Source organism: Colletotrichum acutatum, assembly GCF_030867785.1.
Source record: "Colletotrichum acutatum strain CBS 112980 chromosome Unknown BDZ83scaffold_106, whole genome shotgun sequence".
In the NCBI taxonomy this organism is placed as follows: Eukaryota; Fungi; Ascomycota; class Sordariomycetes; order Glomerellales; family Glomerellaceae; genus Colletotrichum; species Colletotrichum acutatum.
The window spans coordinates 125658-148201 of record NW_026849100.1 but is presented as its reverse complement, the minus strand read 5'-3'; the positions used below and the strand labels follow the sequence as shown (position 1 = coordinate 148201).

The window sequence follows — 22544 nt, the reverse complement described above, 5'->3', positions numbered from 1 at the left end:
CGTCGGCGCCGGACCAGACCTGTTGTGGGTGGTCGACGAGCGTCGCGCCGGCGCGGTCGTAGGCCTCGTCTGGGAAATCGGCGGAGGCGCCGGCGCCGCGCTCGACGAGGACCTTTGCGAAGCCCTTTTTGAGGAGGAGCGCCACGTTTTGCGGGGTCAGTGCGACGCGGCGCTCGTTGAGGTAGATTTCCTTTGGCACGCCGACGGTGAGCTGCGCGTAGGGGACGGACTGCGGTTCTGCGACTGTTGCGTAGGTTGCGGCCGGTGTAGCCGTGGGGCCGGCGCTGGAGCCCGCCGAGACGACCGACGCATGGCGGATGAGCTGGAGAGGCCGGTACGAGACGGCCGGGACGAGAGCTTTCGTCTGGCGGCGGGCTCGCGCGTGGGTGGACTGCCACTTGCCGGCGACGACGACAGATGCCGGTGCTACGGCTGTATGTGGGGGAACGAGCAGACTGCGTTAGCCGAAGCGATTGGGAGATTTGTCTCTCTTGCTGGTTCCAAGAACCCGTAGCTTACCTGCCAGACCGTTCCGCCACGCGCGGGAGCCGACGAGCCGGCCGGACGAAGCGCGGGAGGAGCACACGTTGTAGGCCAGAGTCGGCCTTAGGACGGAGAGGTTCGCCATTGCAGCGGCGAGGCTTCGAGCATCCAGGCTAACGAAGCCGGGGCGACGAGGATGTCGGGCAGGGCCTTTACATCTGCTCGCGACCACTGCCTGAGGTCGACGAGGTTGGGTGGCAGGGAAACGGGAACGGCTCCAAGCTACCGCGTCGATTTGTGACAAAGGGAAGGCGACGGTACGCAATGGGGGAGAAATGAAGATGGGAGGAAGTAGAGAAGAGGAGGAGAAGTGGAAGTTGGAAGATGTGAATTGGATAGAGTTGGGATTGACTTTTTGCGGCCAAAGAAGAGAACAACGAGACAACGGGCTTGTAGGTACTGTGTCACGTTTTGGTCGGCCGTTGGATTTGTTCCATGCCCGTCCTCGTCTTCGTCACTACTCTGAGGTGATGGCTGCTGCCCCTCCTCATCCGTCCATCACCCGCGCATCCGGATCCTTGTTCTCTCCCCCCAGGTTCGTTGCATCCTAAGACGGGAAGTGCAGAATCGGTTCAGGCGTGTCGCAGATGTCGCAGCGCGAGCTCCAAGCTCCTCCAATCACTACCCGACGTGGGAAGTTGTTTGGAGTCGTCTGCGTGGTCTGCCAAGTTGGCTTTTACCCCCCCCCCCCTTCGCAGCTGTGTCCCAAGGTTCCCCTCACTGGCATGTGCGGTACGAAAGCGCGGTACTTTCTGGGAGATCGGCTGGGGAACAATTCAGGCAAGACAATGTCGCAGACGCTAAGTCCATCTTGTGTAGGAGTTCAAAGGCACTGGACAGGTACCTTTCGACGGATGTGGTCATTGGTGGTGTGAGGTGTTGGTGGAAGTGGTCTGGTGCATGCTTCCGTGCAGGGAAAGGAGCTGCAGCTTGGCCCCGTACCCCGTATGTACTCGCCCCCCTTTTCCCCCCCTTCTTCTCCAGTCTTCCAGTGCGGGGTGTGGGGCCGCGGGCACTAAACACGGCGCTAAAACACGGGGGACAGTCTTATCCCCCGCCATTTCGAGCTCGCGATAACTCGATAAGGCCCGATAAGCCTGCAGTGCTGTCCAAGCCCATGGCAGGTTGCTTGCCACTTTTGCCATTTTATCCACCGGGACCAGTTTTCCTTTTCGTCCGATGGGAGATTGATAAAGCACTGATAAACTTCATGGAGCGCTGATTAATGCTCGCCCAGACGGAGGCCGAGCACCCTTGGCCCATGTTTCTGTCCCCTGTTTGTTTCCCGCGTTTCAGTGACATTCGGCTGGTCTTTTCAAAGATCCCGCCTCTTCCGGCTCTGATGTAGACGACTTCTAAGGATAAATTGATTGTTCCTGGCCGGGGGCAAACGAGATGCTCCAAATCCTCTTCTAGCATCGTGGCAATCCAAGGCTGGAGTTTGAATCAGTCTCCAAGTCTTGCTGTCATCACTTGATGGTATATCAAAGTATCCAAAAAGTCAAGACGAACGTGTCACATGCACGAAACACGAGAACGCTATCCGCGACTTTGCATTGCATGGCATGCATGTAGCGCACAGAAGGGAAGGCAGAGCAGACAGACCTGCATCGGCTGGTTCGGAGCGACGAGGCACAGGGAGAGAGCTGGTGCAGATTCGGCAGGCAGATGGAACAGACAGACGACCAATGAGGCCCGTCATTCCGAGGGGGGTAGAAGATGCTTTGAACCAGTTAGTCATTGGTCAGTGGAGGGCTATCATTCTCGACACCATTTTTGGAATTGGCATCTTCTTGGGGGGAATGATTGTTCGGCAACCTTAGAAGAGAATTCCGACCAAGTTCAACTATAACTTCTGGCTACCTAATATCGTAATAGCATCCCAATGCAAATTGCGTCATACAGCTGCTAGTTTCCAACCGATAGAGTTGCTCTTGGATACAAAAGCCATGGTCTCGTAGATTTACTAGCCACAACTGAACGTCAGCTAAGGCCCTCTCGTTTCTCCAAGAAAATAGAGAGTCTCTTTTAATCGTCTCAAGGGCTCGAGTCGACTAGTTGCAAAATTCCTCGGCGGCGTCAGATAGTTAAAAAATCTCGTCGATAAGTATGTAGGGCATTCGAAGCTGACAATGACACAAAATCAGATCAACCAGTCTCCAACACCAATTCAATTGCACTCCAAAACACAACAGAAAAAACGCAAAAAAGTGCCAAAAAGAGTGACCTGAAAGTGAAGTCGAACTCAAGGGGTCGAGGTCCATCTCCTTAGAGATATGTGGAAATCCCCCGTCCCCAGCTGAGTGTTCCACTGGGCCACGGCGCCCGAGGGAATTGGACCCCCGTTTGCTTGTGGGATGAGGAGGATGCGCTGGTCATGAAGGCTGTGGTTGCTGGCCGTCGTTGGCCGTCGAGGTTGTGGTTGGGCTTAGCCATTGAGCAAGTTGAGGCTGACCTGGATGGTGATGAGGCTTGGGAGGGGGGTGACCGGGACGGGTTGACGATGTATGTGTGTGGTTGGGCTGGGTCTACTCCCAGCCGCACTGTATGGTATTCTTCTAGTTCCTGCCCAGGTTTCCTTTTTCCACTGTAGTCTTTTTGAACATGACCATTGTCGTCCGTTGGCCGTGATGCCCCGTCGCAAACCCAGTGTCTAGCGCCATGTCCAACCCCTTTCCATCACCAAAATAATGTCTGCATCCAAAACCGCTCACTGCAAAAACGAGTCATCGTCCTCGACAAGCCCCATCATCTGCTGGTTACTATAAAACCAATCCTCCAACTGCGCCGCGTTCCCCATCCACATCATCTGGTTCAGCGCACCCGATCCCGCAACCCCAGCACCGTTCATCCCGTCCTCTGCTCCTCCGCCCGTTATTCCCGACATCTGCTCCGACCCCACATCCGACGATTGCTGCGTGTGCTGCTGCTGCGGATGCCCAGACGCCGGCGGGAACCCGAGCGCCGTGAGGTACTTGTCCATTTCCTGGCCCTGCTCCTCCGACTGCTGCTGCTGCGCGCTGTTGTTGGCGCCGTTGCTGTTGTTGTTCCCACTGCTGACGCCGCCGTGACTCCGCATCTCGACGTACCGGAGAGCGACGTTGTAGAGCACCTGGAAGAGGCGGCACAGCCGCGCCGAGGCCTCGGTGAACTCCTTTGCGCCTTGGATCGAGGCGACGAAGCCCTGGAGCCGGGCGAGGTCCGAGGTGTCGCTTGTTTCGATTACCTGGCAGAAGATTACGATGAAGGGGACAAAGGGGGAGAAGAGGATGGTCCTGGACGTTGTTAGTTTGGATTCGGCAGAGGATGGGATGCAAGTATGTGTGAGGGAGAAAGAGAGACAGAGAGAGAGAACGCACCAGTTCATGTACATGGGAAACAGGTAGTACGCGTCCTTCGCCATGATGGCCATGCAATCCTCGTGCCGCTGCAGCGTCGCCCTCGCGGCGTTGATGCACTCCGTCCCAAACGTCGTCGCGGACCCAAGGGGCGAGGGGACGGCGCGGTAGATGATTGTCAGCAGCGACAGCCGCAGGACCTCATCCGACACGGTGAAGAAGTCCATCGTGTTCTCTCCCACGGCCTCGATGGCCGACTTAAGATACTGTGACTATTCGGTCTGTCAGCATTCTAGAAAACCAACTGACAGGAATAAAAAGACTCACATGCGTCTCCTGCGTCCGGTCCGTAACCCTCTTCAACTCCGCCGCCAGCCCCCTCGCCCTCGCCTCCCTGACGGCGCTCGGCTGCGCAACCGCCTCGGGGCTGTACAGCTGCTCGTACGTCTTCCCCTGGATGCGCGAGACAATGACCCACAGACGGAAATAGCTCATGAGGGCGCCGTGCATCTTGCTGGCGCTCGAGGGGTAGGGTGCGGTGACGTCGTAGTCCTGGATCGTCGAGGGGCGGCCGAGGCGGAGGGAGAGGGACTTGTCGATGAAGTAGACGGACCAGAAGAGGAAGATTTTGTATTCCTCGTCGTCTGGGTTTGTGGTGGTTGCGCCTGTTGCTGTGCCTGTTGTCGAGGAGGAAGATGAGGACGATGAGGATGCGCGGTGGTAGCCTAGGGTTTGGCAAAGTTGGGCCGAGGCTACGTTGAGGGTCCAGGCTAGGCTTGGTTTTGCTACTTCCATCGCGTGGTAGGCCTGACGATGTTAGCTTCACGTATGGACAATACAGATGTCAGTGGAAGCATACCCCGAACAGAAGGGCCACAATCATGTCCATCGTGGCCGGGAGGTGCAGGGGCAGATTGGCGAGGGCCGTCTGGAGGTTCCCCCGGCAGAGGGTGCCCATCTTGGCGCACTCCTCTCTTAGCTGCGCGCTCGCCGTCTTGGACTGCGTCATGTCGGTGTACAGGCTCTCGAGGCCGGCGTTGACGATGATGAACTCGGCCTCGTTGAACTCTGTCGGCGCAAAGTAGACCTTGAGGACCAGGTCCGTGAAGTGGTCTGGGTGGAGGAACGTCGTCACCCACTCGAGACCCAGCGTCTTTTGAGCTATTTGAGACAGTCAGTGATGCTTCTTTCTTTGGCTGTATAGTGACTTAAGACTACGCACCCTTTGCCTCGCGGATGATGTTGACGGCGGACTGCACCGGCGGCATCTCGCACTCGCCAAACGCCGGCCGGGCCACGGGCTTCGCCTGCGGGTACGTCAGCTCGTGCGACGCGGGCTGGTGCCGGAGGGCCTCGACGAGCGAGTGCAGGGCGTCGAGGGTCTCGCGCATCTCGAGCACCGAGGAGCCGTCGCCGAAGGTCTTGCGGAGGAAGTCGTGGGCGAAGATGGACTGGGCCGTCATGGAGGACTCGCCCTCGACCAGGGGGTCTGTCGTGTGCTGCTGCTGCGTGGACGTGCTGGCTGGCGTTGTTGATAAGGATGATGAAGCCACCGTCTTGAGCTGGATGGGGGCTGGCGGGCCCCCTGATACTGCCCCTCCTGCTCCCCCGCCGGGGGTGGCGGTTGATCCCGAGACGGATGGGGCTGTTGATGGTGCTGCTGATGGTGCTTGGAGGGGGAACTGGAGTTTGAGGTCCTCGAGGAGGCGGACTACGCCGTCGAGGCGGCGGTCTATTAGGTCGATCTTCTTCTCACTGGGATGTGTGAGTTGCAAACTGGTGCAAGGGAGCAAAGACGAGACTTACTATTGAGGGGTGATGAGGATGCGGGTTCTCTTCTCTTTGGGCTTGAGCCCCGATGTATTCTTACACTCGATGCCGGCGTGCTGGCAGTGAGCACATGGTTCTTCTCTATCACAGCGAATCTTACAAGAACATAGTCAGCCCTACGTCCAATGGATGGTGTCGAGTGACACGATGACATGGGCCAATGAAGGATGAGACAACGTACCTTACGGGCACGACAAGCATCACACTAGATGTGTATGTTAGTTTCGGCGTGGTTTACAACGACTGGGTAGTATGAGGGTCTACTTACCGCTCGTTTGATGGGAAGGTTGGCGCCGCCCACGCCGCCAGCAGCGGAGAGACCCGCACCAACCCCGGCAGAAGATCCGGTGTCCATTGCGACTCGGCGAGATATTTCCAATTTTGACCAGATAAGCTTCACTTTAAGGGTAGGTCGCACCCGAGCAGCAAGGGTCCAAGACCCTCGGAGGGGGGTCCGGCGGGGCGGGAACGAAGAGATCCGAAATCTAGAATTGTCGAGATGCCAAGCGAGACGTTGTGCCCCGGGGCTGGGTGAATTCGGGGCCCGAACGAGGACGGGATCACGAGAAAGCAAGCGGCCGTAGATGGTTCGGAAACTCAACACGACTTTCGCGGCGGGATGAGGTCGCGGCCCGGGGGCAACTAAGAAGGACGGGAACGGCGCGCGCGGGTTCCGCTTCCGGCGGATTTTATGGAGCAAGAGGGCGGCCCCTGTGGCTGTGACCGTGGCTGTAACTCCGCCGCTAGTAGATTTCCGCAGTTGAGGCTGGAGAATTCTGGTCACCTTACGGGTGCGATGTGCATACGCGGTAGGATATATTTTGGAAGGGGAACAAGACGAGAAAAGAGGAAAGGAAGGGATTCTGGCACCCATATGAGGTGTGGGATCAAAGGCACCCGCTGCAGAACGCATGCACGATTTTTAGTAATTCAGATCCCCGTGCTCACCCCCTGGCAATGGACCCTTTCAGGGGTCCGGGTGACGGCACATCTCTGCGATTCAGGGCTCATCCAGGCGCAGACGCGGTGGTTCGCGCCGGATAGGCCGCTGTAGAGACGCATTTGAACTGGGGTCACTGGCTTTAGGTAGAAACTAACTAGGGAACACAAGAGCCATGATTCGCCGGTAGGAGGTGTGTCGATCACAGAATCGCAGTGTTGTCACGTTCTAGCGCCGCCGTTGTAGTCTATTCAAACGTATCCCACCGGCAACGCCAGGGCCAAATCGCCGGCATGGACGCATTTGGATCTGTGAATGCCCGTGATAGGTAGGGTGAGGCTTGGACCAGCATCTCTGACGGGGACGGAGTAAGGATGGAGTCTCTTCCATTGCTCGGCGTCCGCTGGTCCTTCCGGCTTGCGGCTTCAGACGTCAGGTTGACTCCGGGCGGGACTATCTGCCGCACTGTTCTTTTGAATCGAGGATGACTTCCTTCAGGATCAGGCGAACGAAGGCGGCGACAAGGAGCACGAAGTTGACTTGTCTGCTCAGCCTAGCGCACAGCTGGTATGGTCAGTCGTGGCGGGATGCTGTCAACAGGTACCGTCTTTCGGGCGACTGCCCGGTGACTCGCAAGTAGCTTAACCCCGGGCCTGGAGGAGCCAGCGCTCCTACATGTCGGCGCGGCGCCGTAGCGTCTCAGATACCGCCGCGCCGCTCGGCGAAAGAGTCATCGGCATCATCGACGTCGGACTCGGCCAAACCAAACCATCCTGCTGACACCTCATCGTACATCGATCGGGGGGAACTCCTCTAGCCTTTAATGGTTTGGGATGAAGGGAAATCTGGACATTATCTGACCCCTCGCGCCCCGAGAGCACCGCGCCCCGAGCAAAGCAGCGCAGTGGGCGCCCGGGCGCGATGAACCCGCGGCCCCCGCTGCAAGCCTGCCAAGCCTGCGTCCAGCCAATCGAATCCGTTCCTGCACCGAAGCGGGGGGCCCACTATACCGGAGAGTGGGTTTCTCTCGCTTCCATGACGGCGGTCCGCGGGAGAAGCCAAGGCCTCGCAGCAGCAGCTTCAATGACGGAGACCCTGCGACGTTGGCGAATCTGTCATCTCGCGTTTGCGTGTTTGCATTTTCCGAATTTCAAACTGTCGACATGCGCGTTTGAAAAGAATTCTTTTCAGGTGCATGGCATGATATAACCTGCTCCGTCTGGAGTTCTCCATCTCATCTACAAGAGAAACCAACCCGCCGGCTCACGTCTCTTGATCGTACGAACACACCACGCGACACAGACGATCAGATCTTGGGGTGAGCCACCCGTCAGCCGCACAATATGGGGGCCGAAAAGAAGGAGCACACTCCGGTTGAGGATACCGTCGCCGCCATTGCTTCGCCAAACGAAGCTGTCAAGGAAGAGGGCGGCGCGTTCAAGGCCTACCTGGTATGATCATCGTCGACTCTCACTTTTTGTAAACATGCTGACGTCTCCCAGAGAATCTTTTCCTTTGGAGGACCCTTTGAGAAGCTCCTGCAAACTATCGCGATAATATGCGCCCTGGGTGCCGGCGCCGGCGTGGCCCTGCAAAACTTGATCTTTGGCAGCTTCGTCACCACCATCCAGGACTTCACCACCGGCCAGTCCACCCCTCAACACTTTCGCAATGAAGTCTCAAAGTTGGCGTACGTTTCTGTCCATTCACAAACCATCACTCCAAGCTAAAAACCCCAGGCTCTACTTTGTCTACCTCGGCATCGCGCGATTCATCCTCGCCTACGGCTACATCTCCCTGACAACCTTCTCCGCCTACCGCATCACGCGCAACATCCGCCACGCCTACCTCCACGCCGCCCTCCGCCAGGAAGTCGCCTTCTACGATATCGGCTCCGGCGGCTCCATCGCCACCCAGGCCATCTCCAACGGCCGCCTCATCCAGGTCGGCATCGCCGAGAAGCTCGCCCTGACCTTCCAGGGGCTCGCCGTCTTCGTCACCGCCTTCATCATCGCCTTTGTGACGCAGTGGAAGCTCACGCTCATCGTGTGCTGCATCGCGCCCCTGATTTTGGTTGTCATGGGCGTCGTCTCCACCATCGAGGCCGGCCTCGAGACAAAGATCCTCGACATTTACGCCCAGGCGGGCTCCTTTTCCGAGGGCATCCTCTCGAGCGCGCGCACCGTCCACGCCTTTGAGATCCGGTCGCGGCTGGTGCAAAAGTTTGACAGGTTCCTCGAGGACGCCCACCGCATCGGCAACAAGAAGTCAGCCCTGTTTGGCGTGCTCTTTTCGTTTGAGTACTTTGTCATCTACGCCGGCTTCGCTCTGGCTTTCTGGCAGGGCATCCACATGTTGAACCGGGGCGAGATTACCGAGTCTGGAGACATTTTTACGTGAGTAGTCCGCAGCATCTAAAAAATCCCCAACTAATAGGGTTGTAGGGTCCTCCTCTCCGTCGTCATTGGCGCAACGAGTTTGACCATGCTGGCGCCGTACATCATCGAATTCACCCGCGCCGCCTCCGCGGCCGCCCAGCTCTTCAAGCTCATCGACCGCGTCTCCGAGATCGACCCCTTTGACAAGTCGGGCCACCAGCCCACCGAGACGGTCGGCGTCGTCGACCTTGAGAACGTCTCCTTTGAGTACCCGACGCGCCCCGGCGTCACGGTGCTCGACAACTACTCGCTTCACGTGCCCGCGGGCAAGGTGACGGCCCTCGTGGGATCAAGCGGCTCCGGCAAGAGCACAATCATTGGGTTGATTGAGCGATGGTACAATCCAAAGTCGGGCACCATCAAGCTCGACGGCCAGCCGATCGACGAGCTGAACCTCAACTGGCTCAGGAAGAATGTCCGGCTCGTGCAGCAGGTGAGATGGGATGCCCCTATGTTGAGTACCATTCGCTAATCGTTGCAGGAACCCGTCCTCTTCCAGGGAACAGTCTTTGACAACATCGCCAATGGCCTCGTCGGAACCCCGTGGGAGTCCTCCCCCCGCGAGGAGCAACTCCGCCGCGTCCAGGACGCCGCCAAGATCGCCTTTGCCCACGACTTCGTCTCCCAGCTGCCCGAGGGCTACGACACCATGATTGGCGAGCGCGGTGGCCTATTGTCGGGTGGACAGAAGCAGCGCGTCGCCATCGCGCGCAGCATCATCTCGGAACCCAAGGTGCTCCTCCTCGACGAAGCCACCAGCGCCCTGGACCCGCACGCCGAGGGCGTCGTGCAGCAGGCTCTCGACAAGGCGGCCGAGGGCCGCACGACCATCGTCATTGCCCACAAGCTCGCCACCATCCGTAAGGCGGACAACATTGTCGTCATGAACAAGGGCGCCATAGTCGAGCAGGGGACGCACGAGGGCCTGTTGGCGCAGGGCGGCGCATATACCCGTCTCGTGAGGGCGCAGAACCTGAACGTGGCCGAGGAAGGGTCCATCACCGAGACGGAGGAGGATGACGACGAAGCGGTGACGGCGGCGGCGGCTGCTGCTGGGAAGGAGGATATTGAGCTCACGAAGACCATGAGCCGGTACCGGACGACGGACCAGACGCGGATGGAGGCGCAGAAGGAGCGCGACAACTTTGATCACTACAAGCCCATCGGCCTCATCAGCGTCGTCATTCGCATGGTGCGCGAGACTCCCGAGCTGAAATGGGCGTACCTCGCGACGCTGCTGGCCGTGATAGTCGCCGCTGGCGCATTCCCTGGCCAATCCCTCGTCATCGCCAACCTCGTCGACGTCTTCACGATGACGGGCTCCGAGATGATCACCAAGGGCAACTTCTACTCCCTCATGTTCTTCGTCCTCGCCCTCGGCGTGCTCTGCTGCTACTTCGTCATGGGCTGGGCCACAAACGTCATCGCCCAGGGGCTCAACCACAAGCTGCGCCGCCAGTCCCTCAACGACTTCCTCCGCCAGGACCTGCAGTTCTTTGACCGCGTCGAGAACAACACGGGCGCGCTCGCCAGCCGCCTCGAGTCGAACCCGCAGGCCATCCTCGAGCTCATGGGCTTCAACATTGGCCTCATCCTCATCTCGTCGCTAAACGTCATTGCGTGCGGCATCCTGGCCATCGCCACGACCTGGAAGCTGGGTCTCGTTGTCGTGCTCGCGGGTATGCCGCCGCTTGTCAGCTCGGGCTATATCAAGGTGCGGCTCGACTCGCGCCTGGATACAAAGACGTCGAAGCGGTACTCTGCCAGCGCGGCGATCGCGTCCGAGTCCGTTACGGCCATCAGGACCGTTTCGTCTCTCGCTATTGAGGAGTCGGTGTTGAAGAGGTACACTGACGAGCTCGACAACGCTGTGAGGGCCTCGACTGGCCCCCTCTTCGTCATGACCGTTGCCTTCGGACTGACCCAGGCCATTGAGTACTTCTTCATGGCCCTCGGTTTCTGGTGAGTTTTGATGCGGCACATGTGCATGTCGGATGCTGACGTTCAACTAGGTACGGCTGCCGGCTGCTCTCGTTCAACGAGATCACAATGTACCAGTTCTTCGTCGCCTTCATGGGCACCTTCTTCTCCGGACAGGCCGCCTCGCAGCTGTTCCAGTACTCGAGCAGTAAGTCGAATCTTCTCCGCTAGTGATGTCGCACACCCTGACCCTCCTAGGCATGACCAAGGGCATCAACGCCGCAAACTACCTCTTCTGGCTGCATGACCTCCAGCCGTCCATCCAAGAGACGCCTCAGAACCGCGACGCCGCGCCAAAGGCCGGCGCCTCGGTCGACTTCCAGCAGCTGCGCTTCTCGTACCCTCTACGGCCCGAAGCGCATGTCCTCCGCGCAGTCGATCTCGAAGTGAGTGCCCCTTTCGGTATTCCATAGACGTCATGCCTAACACACAGTAGATCAAAAAGGGCCAGTTCGTCGCCCTGGTAGGCGCCTCAGGCTGCGGCAAATCCACAATGATCGCCATGCTCGAACGCTTCTACGATCCGACAACAGGCAGCATCGTCATCGACGGCGACGCCGCCTTATCGGACCTCAACCCCCGCCTCTACCGCCACATCGTCGCCCTCGTCCAGCAAGAGCCCACCCTGTTCCAAGGCTCCATCCGCGAGAACATTTCCCTAGGCATCGACGCAGAGTCCCTGGACGAAATCGTGCCCGACACAAAAATCGAAGCGGCCTGCCGCGCGGCCAACGCGTGGGACTTTGTCTCTTCCTTACCAGAAGGTCTCGCGACCCCCTGCGGCAGCAGCGGGATGCAGCTGTCCGGCGGACAGAGGCAACGCATCGCCATCGCGCGGGCGCTGATCCGGCAGCCCAAGATCCTGCTGCTCGACGAAGCGACGAGCGCGCTCGATACGGAGTCGGAGAAGATTGTGCAGCGCGCGCTGGAGGAGGCCGCGCGGGACGGGGAGAGGATTACGATTGCTGTTGCGCATCGGTTGTCGACTGTGAAAGATGCCGATGTGATTTGTGTGTTTTATGGTGGGAGGATCGTGGAGAGGGGCACGCACGCGCAGCTTGTTGCCAGGGGCGGTATGTACAAGCAGATGTGCGAGGCGCAGAATCTCGAGTGAGCAGGGGAAGTTGAAGAAGCTGAAGGTGCTGAAGAGTATCAAGAAAGTCGGGAATGGGCGAGGTTCGGCCCGGTTGAATTGTTACATTTCGGCCTGGGAGTTGAGCGCTTGACTCCTCCCATAGAGCACGGCGTTTGGAAAACGGGGTTCCTGTACGATTATCTGACACGCAACTGCGCAACTCAGTCGTTCATGTTTGTCCTAGAGACATGTAGATTCGTAATGTTTAGACTCAAAGAGACCACTCTCATACTCTGTGGGCATCCATTGTCCTGCGAAGTGCCCCTCTCCCCTTGAGAGAAGTGATGATCATCCCAGACGGCGGAACCTGTCAAAAGTTACACTCGTGCTGGATTCCGATCCCGTGGATTTGGGTCTGTTCAACGTGACCGCATCCCCGGCTTGCTGCAGCAACTCTAGACTCGAACCAAGACACCGCGGCTCGGTCAACTATGCCGCTGGCGCAAACCTCGATTGGAGGAATACAGCTTGAAGCGAATTCGCTTCCGTGTTACTAGCAAAGAACGTGCTCCTCAACGTGCCCTCCGGAACAAGAAGCAGGTCCGTTGAAAAGCCAAGGAAAGCTTCTTCACATCGTGGCGAAGATTTGGGGGTCCATCGGAGCTCGTGCCGTCGTCGTTCTTGGCGTTTGCGCAGAACATCACCCACAACACGTTCCGTCAGCAGACGCCCTTCTTCAAGGATCATCTCGGGCTCTTGCGAGCAGCAGCGATTAAGCAAAAGTCTGTAAAATGAGATGGTAAGCTTGTTCCCCCAAGGTACCAAAGACATTGACACCACCAGGACCAACACCCCCCGCCGTCAACCCTGGTTCCCCGACTTACACGGGGAGCGAGCAGCCAATCAGAGACGCCAATTCACCCACGGGGTCGGACCCAACGGCCACGGTCAACTCTCGTCTCTTGCCGGGAACACCAACCTCTCGACCGACGACAACCCGGCCGGGATTGACGAATAACAGCAAGGCTCTCAATCAGGTTCGGGAAGCTCAGCAAGCTTAGAAAGCTCATGATCCCTTCTTGACCTGCAGCGCCAAGCCAACGCCACATGACGCCGTTCATCTCTTCTGCCTTCTGGCAACCCACCCAACGCAGCGTTCGCAGGCTTCATCCCCAATCCGCATACCGAGCACGCCCAGCTTCCAGCTTCGGAGCTTCTTCCTTCTTTTTTGCTCTAGCATGCTTAGCATCATCTCCGCTTCGCCGTCAAATGACAAGTATCTTGGCGTTGGGAAGCCCGAGATGGCCCCGACTCACCACCTCAAAGTTCGCGCAGATACACGTGCCTCTGTCGCTCAAAACGAGCCGTGAAGTTACATTCAGCTTCTTTCATCCGACCCAGCACGCCGTCATGATCTCGGTCTAGCCGTCGTTCTGCCCCTGCGCTGTCCAATCGTACATCGATATTGATGCTCTCGGTGCAGACGGAATCCTACCCATTATGTTGGACTAACGTTCTGCGCAGGCTGGGATGATGCGCCGCGCAACCTGCAGCTCTCTCACCCGGAGCTGTCTCCAAAGTATGGGACCCGCGAATGCGAGGATCCGCGAACCGACAGAATGTTTTTGTCATGCAGTAGACAGGGAACTTTTGGCGGGGGAATACACCCTCTGGACTCTTGAAAGACATGGGATGACTTTTCGTCCCCTTGCTGAACTTATTGGTATATAAGCTCCCGAGCCGCAGGAAAGCTTCTGCTCCAACGTCCAGGTCAAGCTTGTTGTGTCCTTCTTCTCATCCCACGCTTCATTGTGCTCTTTGGCTTCACTCTGCAGCCAAATTCACTCACAAAGATGGTCAAGCTCAACCCCCTCGCCGCCGTCCTGGCCGCGGCTTCGCTGTCGTCCCTCGCCTCGGCGCAGACCTACCAGCGCCTCGGGACGTGCCCGGACCTCGGCTGCGTCCTCCCGCCCGACCAGTCCGACTTCCTCCCCGGCCAGACCTTTGACCTCCGCGTCGAGGTCCACGCGCCCGTCAACGGCTCCGAGGCGTTCAACAACGGCGTCCCCGACGAGGCCTTCACGGCGACCATTGCCAAGGAGGGCGGCGCCGCAAAGAGCTTGACCGAGTTCTTTGGTCTCGAGGAGCCCAAGCTCGAGAAGTGGTCGTTTGGGTGGTACGAGGATCTCTTTGCCGAGGACGCGAAACAGAAGAGCGTCGTCAACGTGGCGTCCAAGATTTGGCGCCGCCTCGCGCTGTACGAGCCGGGCAACTACGTCGTCACCCTCACGTACTACGACGGCAAGAAGACCACCGCCAACTGGGTCGTGCGACCCCTGGCAACGGAGAAGAAGGCCAAGAATTTCATCTTCTTCATTGGTATGTCCCTGTGGTGGTTGTATTTGTGCTCATGCTAACTTGGACTCAGGCGACGGAATGACCACCAACATGGTATGTACGCAGAGTTATTTCCCCTGAACACGCGCTGACACCCACAGGTCACTGCCGCCCGTCTTCTCGGCCACAAGAGCATCAATGGAAAGTACCAGACCAGCCTGGCTCTCGACAAGTTCCCGGTCATTGGTCACCAGATGACCCATTCCATTGACAGCTACATCACCGACTCTGCCAACTCGGCGTCGGCGCTGTACTCTGGCCACAAGAGCACCGTGAACGCCATGGGGTAAGTGGACGCGATGAACTGCTAGGGTGCTCGCTGACATGTGCCAGTGTCTACGTCGACTCTTCCCCCGACGCCTTCGACGACCCCAAGGTCGAGACCATTGTCGAGCTGATCCACCGCATCTGGGTATGTCCAGTCCGTCTCTGCCCCCCTGAACCAGTCTAACAAACGCAGGGCTCCGCCTGGGGCGCCGTCTCTACGGCCTTCATCGCCGACGCGACCCCCATCGCCCTGACGGCGCACACCCGCGCCCGATCCCTGTACGGGCCCCTGATCGACCAGGCCCTCAACGGCATCACAAACTACACCTGGACAAAGATGACCGGCCCGGACGTCTACCTCGGCGGCGGTGCCGAGCAGTTCTACCCGGGCAAGGGCTCCTACCAGGGCAAGGACTACTACGCCGCCTTCGCCGACAAGGGCTACAGCGTCGCCCTCAACAAGACGTCGCTCGAGGCCGCCGACCCCAACGAGCGCATTCTCGGCATCTTTACCCAGGGCAACCTCCCCGTCTGGCTCGACCGTAATGTCCTCACCGAGAACCTCGCCAAGCTGAGCAACGATCCCACGGGCAACAAGAGCGCCGCCGCCGACGTTCCGGGGCTCAAGGAGATGACGCTCAAGGCCGTCGAGACGCTACACAACCGCGGCGGCGAGAGGGGCTTCTTCCTCATGTCCGAGGCCGCGTCCATCGATAAGCAGATGCACGCCCTCGACTACGACCGCGCGCTGGGCGACCTGCTCGAGCTCGACGACACCGTCAAGGCTACGCTGGAGAAGCTCGAGGAACTCGGCATTCTCGAAGAGACCCTCGTCGTTGTGTCCTCCGACCACGGCCACGGCTTTGAGTGAGTACTCGTCAACATTTACTTACGTTTGCATACTGACTTGAGCAGCGTCTTTGGCAACGCCGACACAAAGTACCTCGCCGAGCAAAAAGACGACCGCACAAAGCGCAAGGCCGTCGGCGTCTACGCAAACTCGGGTCTCTCCCAGTACACCGTCGAGCAGCCCGGCGTCTCGTACAACACGGGGCCCAACTTCCCCCTCAACTGGTCCCCGCGCTACGCCATCGCCGCGGGCTTCGGCGCCAACCCGGACCGCCGCGAGGACTACAAGGTCCACGCCGACGGCGCGCGCACGCCCGCTGTTGCGGCGACGAATACCACGGACTACTACGCCAATCCCAAGGACGCCGTCGATGGCTTCGTGGTGAATGGTACGCTGCCTACGAACGAGGCGCAGGGCGTGCACTCGTTGACGGACGTTGCTGTGTGGGCGAGGGGACCTTGCCAGGAGACGTTTGGCGGGACGTACAGCAACATTGATGTTTTCTACAAGATGGCGAATTGTCTTGGTCTCGCGCAGCCTAGGAATGCGACGGCGCCTGGGGCTGGGTGTGCGAGAAAGGCTCGGGCTCTTCATGCTTGAGTTGAAAAGGGGTTGAATGGGTTTTGAGACTTTGATATAGCATGGCGAGCGGGTGTTGGGGCGGTTGATGTTTGGGTGTGGGATGGCATATCTGGAGATGATTCCTCGTAATGAAACTCGGTGATGAAGTATAGATTTAATACTACGTTGGTCAAGAACACTCTGTGCCTATCACCACTTCAGAGACATCCAACTACTGATTGATTTGCTCTGATGTTTGTAGATATGAACAGCCAGTTGGACGGCCGTGAACACTTCTCGCCCCCCTTCGAAACGCCCGTGACTGTGTAAGTCTCCCATGAATTCTTTAGAAGGTCCCCTCCAAGGCTTTCTTCATATACAAAGTCGCAGATTGTCCTCTTGCATCGCACTCGAGCTGTGTCAAAGTCCATGCTTGTGAGCTGATCTACGCATCATTGCCACGAAATCATCAAGTCGACGAGGTTATGCAGGATGGCTCTCGAGCACCAGCACTACCACGGATGCAAAAGAGCTGCTCCCACAATTTCATTGATCTTGCACACGACAGACTTCAAAGTTATCCAAGTCAACATTGCGAGTCTAGGCCGCATTGCCACTCGGTGATGTTGCAACGGACCCCCCGGGCCCCATCCGCTCGGGCCCATCATCGGCCGATGAACTGACCATGATCCACTTTCCGTCGTCCGTTTTGTCTCCCACCGTCAGCCCACGATGGACGGTATCAATTTACCCTTTCTGGCGTATTGTCCACGGGCAGAGGATCTCTTCGCTTTCCTCGGGGGAAGTAGATGGGCTAGGACGAGGGTACCGGGAAAAAGGAACAAACAGATGGCCTCTGCCTTTGCCCAACCTAGGTGAGCCGCAAGCATGGTTACATCCCGGAGGACAGGCAGGCAAGCGAGGCAGAAAGATCAGACGCGCAGGTGTCAACTGATGTAGCTATGTCGTGCATTGTTCGTTTCTTGTTTAGATTGCTGCTGCCCCCTCCCGTTCGGATCTCTTGCGAGGGGGGTATGGTTCGTGTGCTAAGCAGGGTCGATCTCCCGCGCGGTCCGACTCTGTGGGGGGCTGACTCGCAACCCGAGTGGATGCAAAACATCAAGATTCACCAAGATAGCAGTCAGCCAAAACCCGTGAGAACTTCATTGCTCCTCGATTTTATGCTCGCACCATGATATCAAATTGCCCGTCCGCGCTATCTCATCTATCCCTTTAACCACACGTCCAGTTGACTGAGAGAAGGAAAAGAAAATTACCTCTCAGCAAGCCTCTCCAAGATCCCCATCGCCTCCTCATCATCAACCTCTCCCTCGGCACACTTGCCCGTAAAACAACTCGAGTGCGCCCAGACACGAGCCCCCTCAAACCCATCAACCAGCCTCTCAACATTCTCCTTCCTCACCCCGCCGCCGACAATAACCTCCAGTCCCTTTCCCGTTTCCTTGCCGGCGCCGTTGGTCATCATCTTCACCACGCCCTCCAACGACGCCTCCCGCACAACAACCTCCAGCGCCGCCCGGTTCTCCGCCGCGTTCCCCGGCCCGCCGGACGTGAGCACCCCCTCAAACCCACAGCACACCAAATCCCTCACCCCCCTCGTAATAGTCTTCATTTCCCCATCGCGAATCACCTCGTCAAAAGCCCGGTGGAAAGAACACGCCAGCCCGCCAGCGGCCTCCACCAGCCTCCGATTCCTCTCGACATCAACCACAACCCCGCCATCACCACTCCTCCTCTCCAACACCCCAAACACGAACCCATCCCCCCTCTCCCCCCTCAAAACACCCCGAAACCTCTCCACATCCCTCACCATGACCTCGAACTCGTCATCATCATACACAAAATCCACCTCATCTTCAGGGCGCTTCCCCCGCGGCCGGATCATGATCCGCACAGGTACCATGAGCCAGTTATTCACGCCCTCGAGGTCCGCGAGCGCGGGCGTCGTGCCGCCGACGGCGTAGCTCCCGCGCGCGTTCAGCTCGATGCGCTGCGCGCCGATGGCTTGGGCGTGCAGCGCCGAGGAAGGGGAGAAGACTGGTATCTCGAGGTGGATTGGCATTGCGGGCGGCGCTTGCTTTGTGACTGTCATTTGGGTGGTGTTGGTGGGTGATGTTGATTGACAAAGTGCTCGGGGTGAGATAGATTGGATAGTCGATTGGATAATGCGTTGATGTGATAGGTTCACTCGAATTAAGGTAGCGGGAAAAAGTAACGACAACCCTGCCAGTTTCGCTCAAACGTTGGTTTGACTTCAAAGAATCGAGGATAAAAGACACAATCAAAGGATGAAAACACCTAGAAGTCAATTGCAAGACGCCCACGTTTTAAAGACTCGAGAGTTCCTACGATAATTCTTGTTTATTCGCCTCTTGTCGCCCAGTCTGTCCTTATCAGCCTTGCTTTTGCCCCTTCGCTCGGACGGCACTTTTAATATCAGATCATGCCACCCTTCCTTGCTTGCTGTTCATGTCAGTTACCCCACCGGCGAACATGGAGTCTTGGAGACCTGGATTCAAGAAAGTCGTTCGAGTTTCCCCCCTCGGTTGGCTTAGTCATTGTGCATATCTTATTTAACCTGAGACGTGGGATAAAGGGGGGCACAATCGAAGGATGGGGAAGCTATGAATGATTGATGCTCAATTCCTATGAAGGGGCTATGGGGAACTATTCGTGGGGGCCTGGACGACTAAGGTCTATCCTTCTCTCACTGTCTGCATCCCGAAAGCCATGATGGGTATCTCTGCCATTAAACCTCATCCCAACGCCTAAACCAAGGCCCGAATCCAGCCAGAATGCTCAATACCAATGTCGACGTTTGACTGCTTCCTGTCGAATGCAGCTCCCAATGCCAACGTAAGCTTCCAATTCCGTAATGGAGTAGTGATGTCTCCGTAATCACTGCGTCTGTGCTAGTCGCGGGCGAATCCAGCAACTGAATGCAGGTGCTGCCCTGATGGAAGTCGCAATGTCCTGACCTGGAGAGCAAAAATGTACAACGCAAGGGGCTTACTGCTTGTGCTGAGCGGACGCAGCCTCAAAGGCTTGGAACATCTCTGGCTCGTACTGAGGCACGTGGGCCTTCTTCGAGCCGCCGCCCTGATCGTTGCTGTGCTCGGAGAGGTGCTGGCGAGGAGAGTAGGGAGAGACGTAAGGACGAGGGAATTGCTCGTCCTCGGTCTGTCCACGGTCGTGCATGTAGCCACTCTGGGGTGCGTACTCGGTAGGATTCTGAGGGAGAGACGCAGAAGAAGCAGAAGGACGCTGGATCTGCTCGTTCTTGGGCTCATCGTGACGATCCATATAGGCTCCCTGGCGGCTGTAGTCCCCGGTGGCATGCTGACGAGCGGTCGAAGAGAAAGATGGAGCTTGGAACAGCTCCTTCTCCTGGTAGCCTCCCAGACGGTACTGATCCTCGTTGGGAGGCTGGAGAACAGGGACAGAGGAAGAGGGGCGCTGCAACTGCTCATTCTGGGGCTCCTCGCCACTGTTGAGTTGAGCTCCCCGGCGATGATGATCCTCGCTGACCTGCTGATGAGTAGAAGGACGGCGAGAGGGCTGCTGGTGACCAGAGCCAGCGGTCGAGGGGCGCTGGATGTAGTCCGGAATGGTTGAGGGATAGCCAACGTAGCCGGGAGACGGCGCGGCACTGTGCTGCGCGGGGCTGTCGTAGTTGGGCGTCATGGCAGCTGAGCTGCGGCCAAAGGACATCGAGGCCTGACGATCTGGGTAGCGAGGCATGGCATGAGGGTCAACGCGCGCCGAGGTGCTGGACCGGTTTCCGACAGGGTAGTCGGGGTAGCCCATGCTCGACTGCTGCGACTGGGGGTACTGAGGATCCGGGCCGTACTGGTTAGATCCCATGGCAGGCTGGTGACCGCTGTAGCCCGTAGAGGGGGCAGGCTGGTGCTGGCCAGTGTTGTACGCGGCGATCGCGTGGTTTCCCTGGTCGCCGAGGGCATGCTGGTTACGCTTCTGATCGTAGCCCTGGTTGGCGTAGTTCTGGAAGGAGCCCTGAACGTTGCGGTCTTGGTCGTAGTAGCCCTGGTTGGCGTAATTCTGGTCAGAGCTCTGGATGCTGCGGTTCTGGTCGTGATAGCCCTGAGTGCCCTGGTTCTGGTCATAGCCTCGGTACTCGTGATTCTGGGAGGAGCCTGCGACGCTGCGGTTCTGGTCGTAACCACGGCTGCTAGAGCTCTGACCGTTATAGCCCTGCCTGTCGTCACTTCGACCATGGCACTGATTGATGTACTGCTGACTTTGGGCGGCGTACTCCCGTTCGTAGTACTCACGGTTCTTGGAGCTCTGATCCCAGGTCTCAGAGTTGGGGCCATTGTCAAACCCCTGGGGGTTGGTAGTCTGGCCGTAGTAGTCGCGCGCCTGGTCGTAGTTGCCCTGGGTTCCAAAGTTCTGAACGTAAGAAGTCTGGGCTCTGGGGCCCTGATCGTAGTAGCCAGAATCCTGTCCGTAGCCACTCTGCATTCTGGGACCCTGGTCGTAGAAAGGCTGACGACTGGACTGCTGTCCGTAGAAAGGCTGGGTTCTGAGACCCTGGTCATAGTAGCTATTGGTCTCGAGAGGCGTAGCCATTCGAGCGCGTTCCTGGGGCGGCTGCCGACCACGCTGAGAGAGTCTGGGGCTGTCGTACGGGTGAGCACGGAAGTCACGGTTCCGCGTGACAGCCTTGGGAGGGCGAGGGGGCAGCGTCGAGCGCTCCTTGGACATGTTGCGCTGGGGCACCAAGCCGGGGTCACGAGGGCTCATGTCGGCCACGGGGGCCGAGAAAATAGGTCGTTGGCCTGCAGCACGCTTAACAGCGCGAGCAGCAGTCTCAATCTGCTGGTCCCGAGCAAAGGTGCGAAGATCGTTGTCAACATCGACAACATCATCATCGTCTCCCTCGGCGTCTTCGTCACCTCCATCATCAACGTAGTCTCCGTCGTTGTGGTCGGTTCCCTCAGAGAGGATGGTTTCGTTCTCCTCATCAGTGGTCTCGCCGGTATGCTTGTCGAAGCTGTCCTGAGCCTGGGCATCCTGGGAAGGAACAGACGCCTCATCCTGCAACTGACTCTTCTTGATCATGGCCATGGCCCTCTTCATCTCGTGTACGTACGGAGCCGCAAAGGGTGAGAAATGCTCCTTGTCGTGATTCTGGAAATAATGCTCCACTGTCTGGTTGTTAGCATGGCAAGTATGTTGGCGGAATGTGCTGAACGTACCAAGACTGAGCTGAGTGTATTGGCGCTTGGCATTGGGGCCCATCTCCCGCTGCATAATGACGGCCAACTCTTCCCAAGATCTGGACGAGCCACTGCCAACCCCTTTCGCCGAAAGAGGGACGATGGAACGCCAGAAGACGCGCTCTTCCTCTTTGCTCCACGCTTTACCGGGCATGTTGGCGTGGTGCAGGGTTGTCGCGATAGTCGGGTGTTGTAGTGGTAGAAAGCTCTCGGGGCAATTTTCGCGAGATGGCAATCCTTGCGAGATGAAGGCTTCTCTTCGTCTGGTGTGTTTTTCAGGAAGGAACTGCCGCCAAGTCGCAGATATTGGCAGTCGAGAGGAAAATAATGCTGTGGATTCGGGAGTTCAAAATTATTTCTCGGAAGAATTTTGTGCGGCAAGAAGTGGAAGCGATTTGAGTACGCGCTCGCGTCGAATGTTGGAAAGAATAAGTATGCCCTGAGGAAGTAGGAGTGGCCGGACTCCTGTAGGTGGGTGGTAGGTTGATATTTATATTGTGGGCAGTTGAGGCGGCCGTGATGAGGTGACCCCATGGTGGTGAATAGGTGATGTGGTGGAATCATGATGCGGTCGAAGGGTGATGGGACGGAGTGGTGATGGGACGGAAGCTGATGCAACGGAAAGCCACCTCTTCCGCCCAAAGCAACTCTTCTGGTTGTGATGCGATGGAATCGCAAGAGCTTGCGGTGAATTGGCGATGCGGTAGAAACATAATGTGGTGATTATGCGACGGAAGGGCCGTGCGGTAGAAAGGTGATGCGATAAAAGGGCTATGCGACGGAAGACTGATGCGGCGGAGTGGTAATGCGGTCAAGAGTTGATGTGGTGAATAGGTTGTGCAATGGATTGGTGATGTGACGAAAGGTGGATGCGATGAAAGATTGGACGAGTGAATGGCCTCCCGGGAAGGAGCAACGGAGGCGAGGTCGGTGTCATGGCCGTATTCGAGCAAGGTTACTGGTTCATGGGTGACAGATGGACGACACAACCATGGACAAGTCTGCGGGAGACGGCAGCAAGCATCCATGTGGGTGTCCAGGATCGATGCCTTGGGTGTGGATGG

The 22544-nt window shown here is 57.9% G+C and overlaps 7 protein-coding genes across 7 annotated transcripts; 2 read left to right on the top strand and 5 right to left on the bottom strand.

Moving 5' to 3' along the window:
• Positions 1-19: 19 nt before the first annotated feature.
• BDZ83DRAFT_755699 (alanine dehydrogenase/PNT, N-terminal domain-containing protein) lies at positions 20-628 on the bottom strand (the record flags this gene model as incomplete). Its single annotated transcript, XM_060514652.1, has 2 exons — positions 20-432; positions 520-628. Coding segments are annotated over 2 exons (522 nt in total), but the record flags the coding sequence as incomplete, so codon positions are not given.
• Positions 629-3253: 2625 nt separating this feature from the next.
• On the bottom strand, positions 3254-5344 carry BDZ83DRAFT_586516 (fungal-specific transcription factor; the record flags this gene model as incomplete). The annotated part of the gene is made up of 5 exons (XM_060505959.1): positions 3254-3818; positions 3903-4153; positions 4209-4688; positions 4741-5042; positions 5104-5344. The coding sequence occupies 5 exons, from the start codon at positions 5342-5344 to the stop codon at positions 3254-3256; spliced, it is 1839 nt and encodes a 612-aa protein (XP_060361001.1).
• Positions 5345-5480: 136 nt separating this feature from the next.
• Positions 5481-6751, bottom strand: BDZ83DRAFT_26907 (uncharacterized protein). The gene is made up of 3 exons (XM_060502042.1): positions 5980-6751; positions 5688-5916; positions 5481-5636 (listed from the first exon to the last, which is right to left on the bottom strand). The coding sequence occupies exons 1-3, from the start codon at positions 6622-6624 to the stop codon at positions 5617-5619; spliced, it is 894 nt and encodes a 297-aa protein (XP_060361000.1). The 5' UTR covers positions 6625-6751; the 3' UTR covers positions 5481-5616.
• Positions 6752-7721: 970 nt separating this feature from the next.
• Positions 7722-12447, top strand: BDZ83DRAFT_633613 (ABC transporter). Its single transcript, XM_060509046.1, has 8 exons — positions 7722-8102; positions 8154-8341; positions 8391-9047; positions 9096-9522; positions 9571-11051; positions 11102-11217; positions 11268-11455; positions 11506-12447. Exons 1-8 carry the CDS (start codon positions 7995-7997, stop codon positions 12181-12183), a joined length of 3843 nt encoding a protein of 1280 aa, XP_060360999.1. The 5' UTR covers positions 7722-7994; the 3' UTR covers positions 12184-12447.
• Positions 12448-13997: 1550 nt separating this feature from the next.
• BDZ83DRAFT_755696 (alkaline phosphatase) lies at positions 13998-16258 on the top strand (the record flags this gene model as incomplete). Its single annotated transcript, XM_060514651.1, has 6 exons — positions 13998-14523; positions 14573-14595; positions 14643-14827; positions 14875-14953; positions 15002-15675; positions 15724-16258. The coding sequence occupies 6 exons, from the start codon at positions 13998-14000 to the stop codon at positions 16256-16258; spliced, it is 2022 nt and encodes a 673-aa protein (XP_060360998.1).
• A 1234-nt stretch (positions 16259-17492) lies between these two features.
• On the bottom strand, positions 17493-18302 carry BDZ83DRAFT_755695 (CutC family protein; the record flags this gene model as incomplete). The annotated part of the gene is made up of 1 exon (XM_060514650.1): positions 17493-18302. One exon carries the CDS (start codon positions 18300-18302, stop codon positions 17493-17495), a length of 810 nt encoding a protein of 269 aa, XP_060360997.1.
• A 947-nt stretch (positions 18303-19249) lies between these two features.
• Positions 19250-21634, bottom strand: BDZ83DRAFT_755694 (uncharacterized protein; the record flags this gene model as incomplete). Its single annotated transcript, XM_060514649.1, has 2 exons — positions 19250-21408; positions 21460-21634. 2 exons carry the CDS (start codon positions 21632-21634, stop codon positions 19250-19252), a joined length of 2334 nt encoding a protein of 777 aa, XP_060360996.1.
• Between the last annotated feature and the right edge of the window lie 910 nt (positions 21635-22544).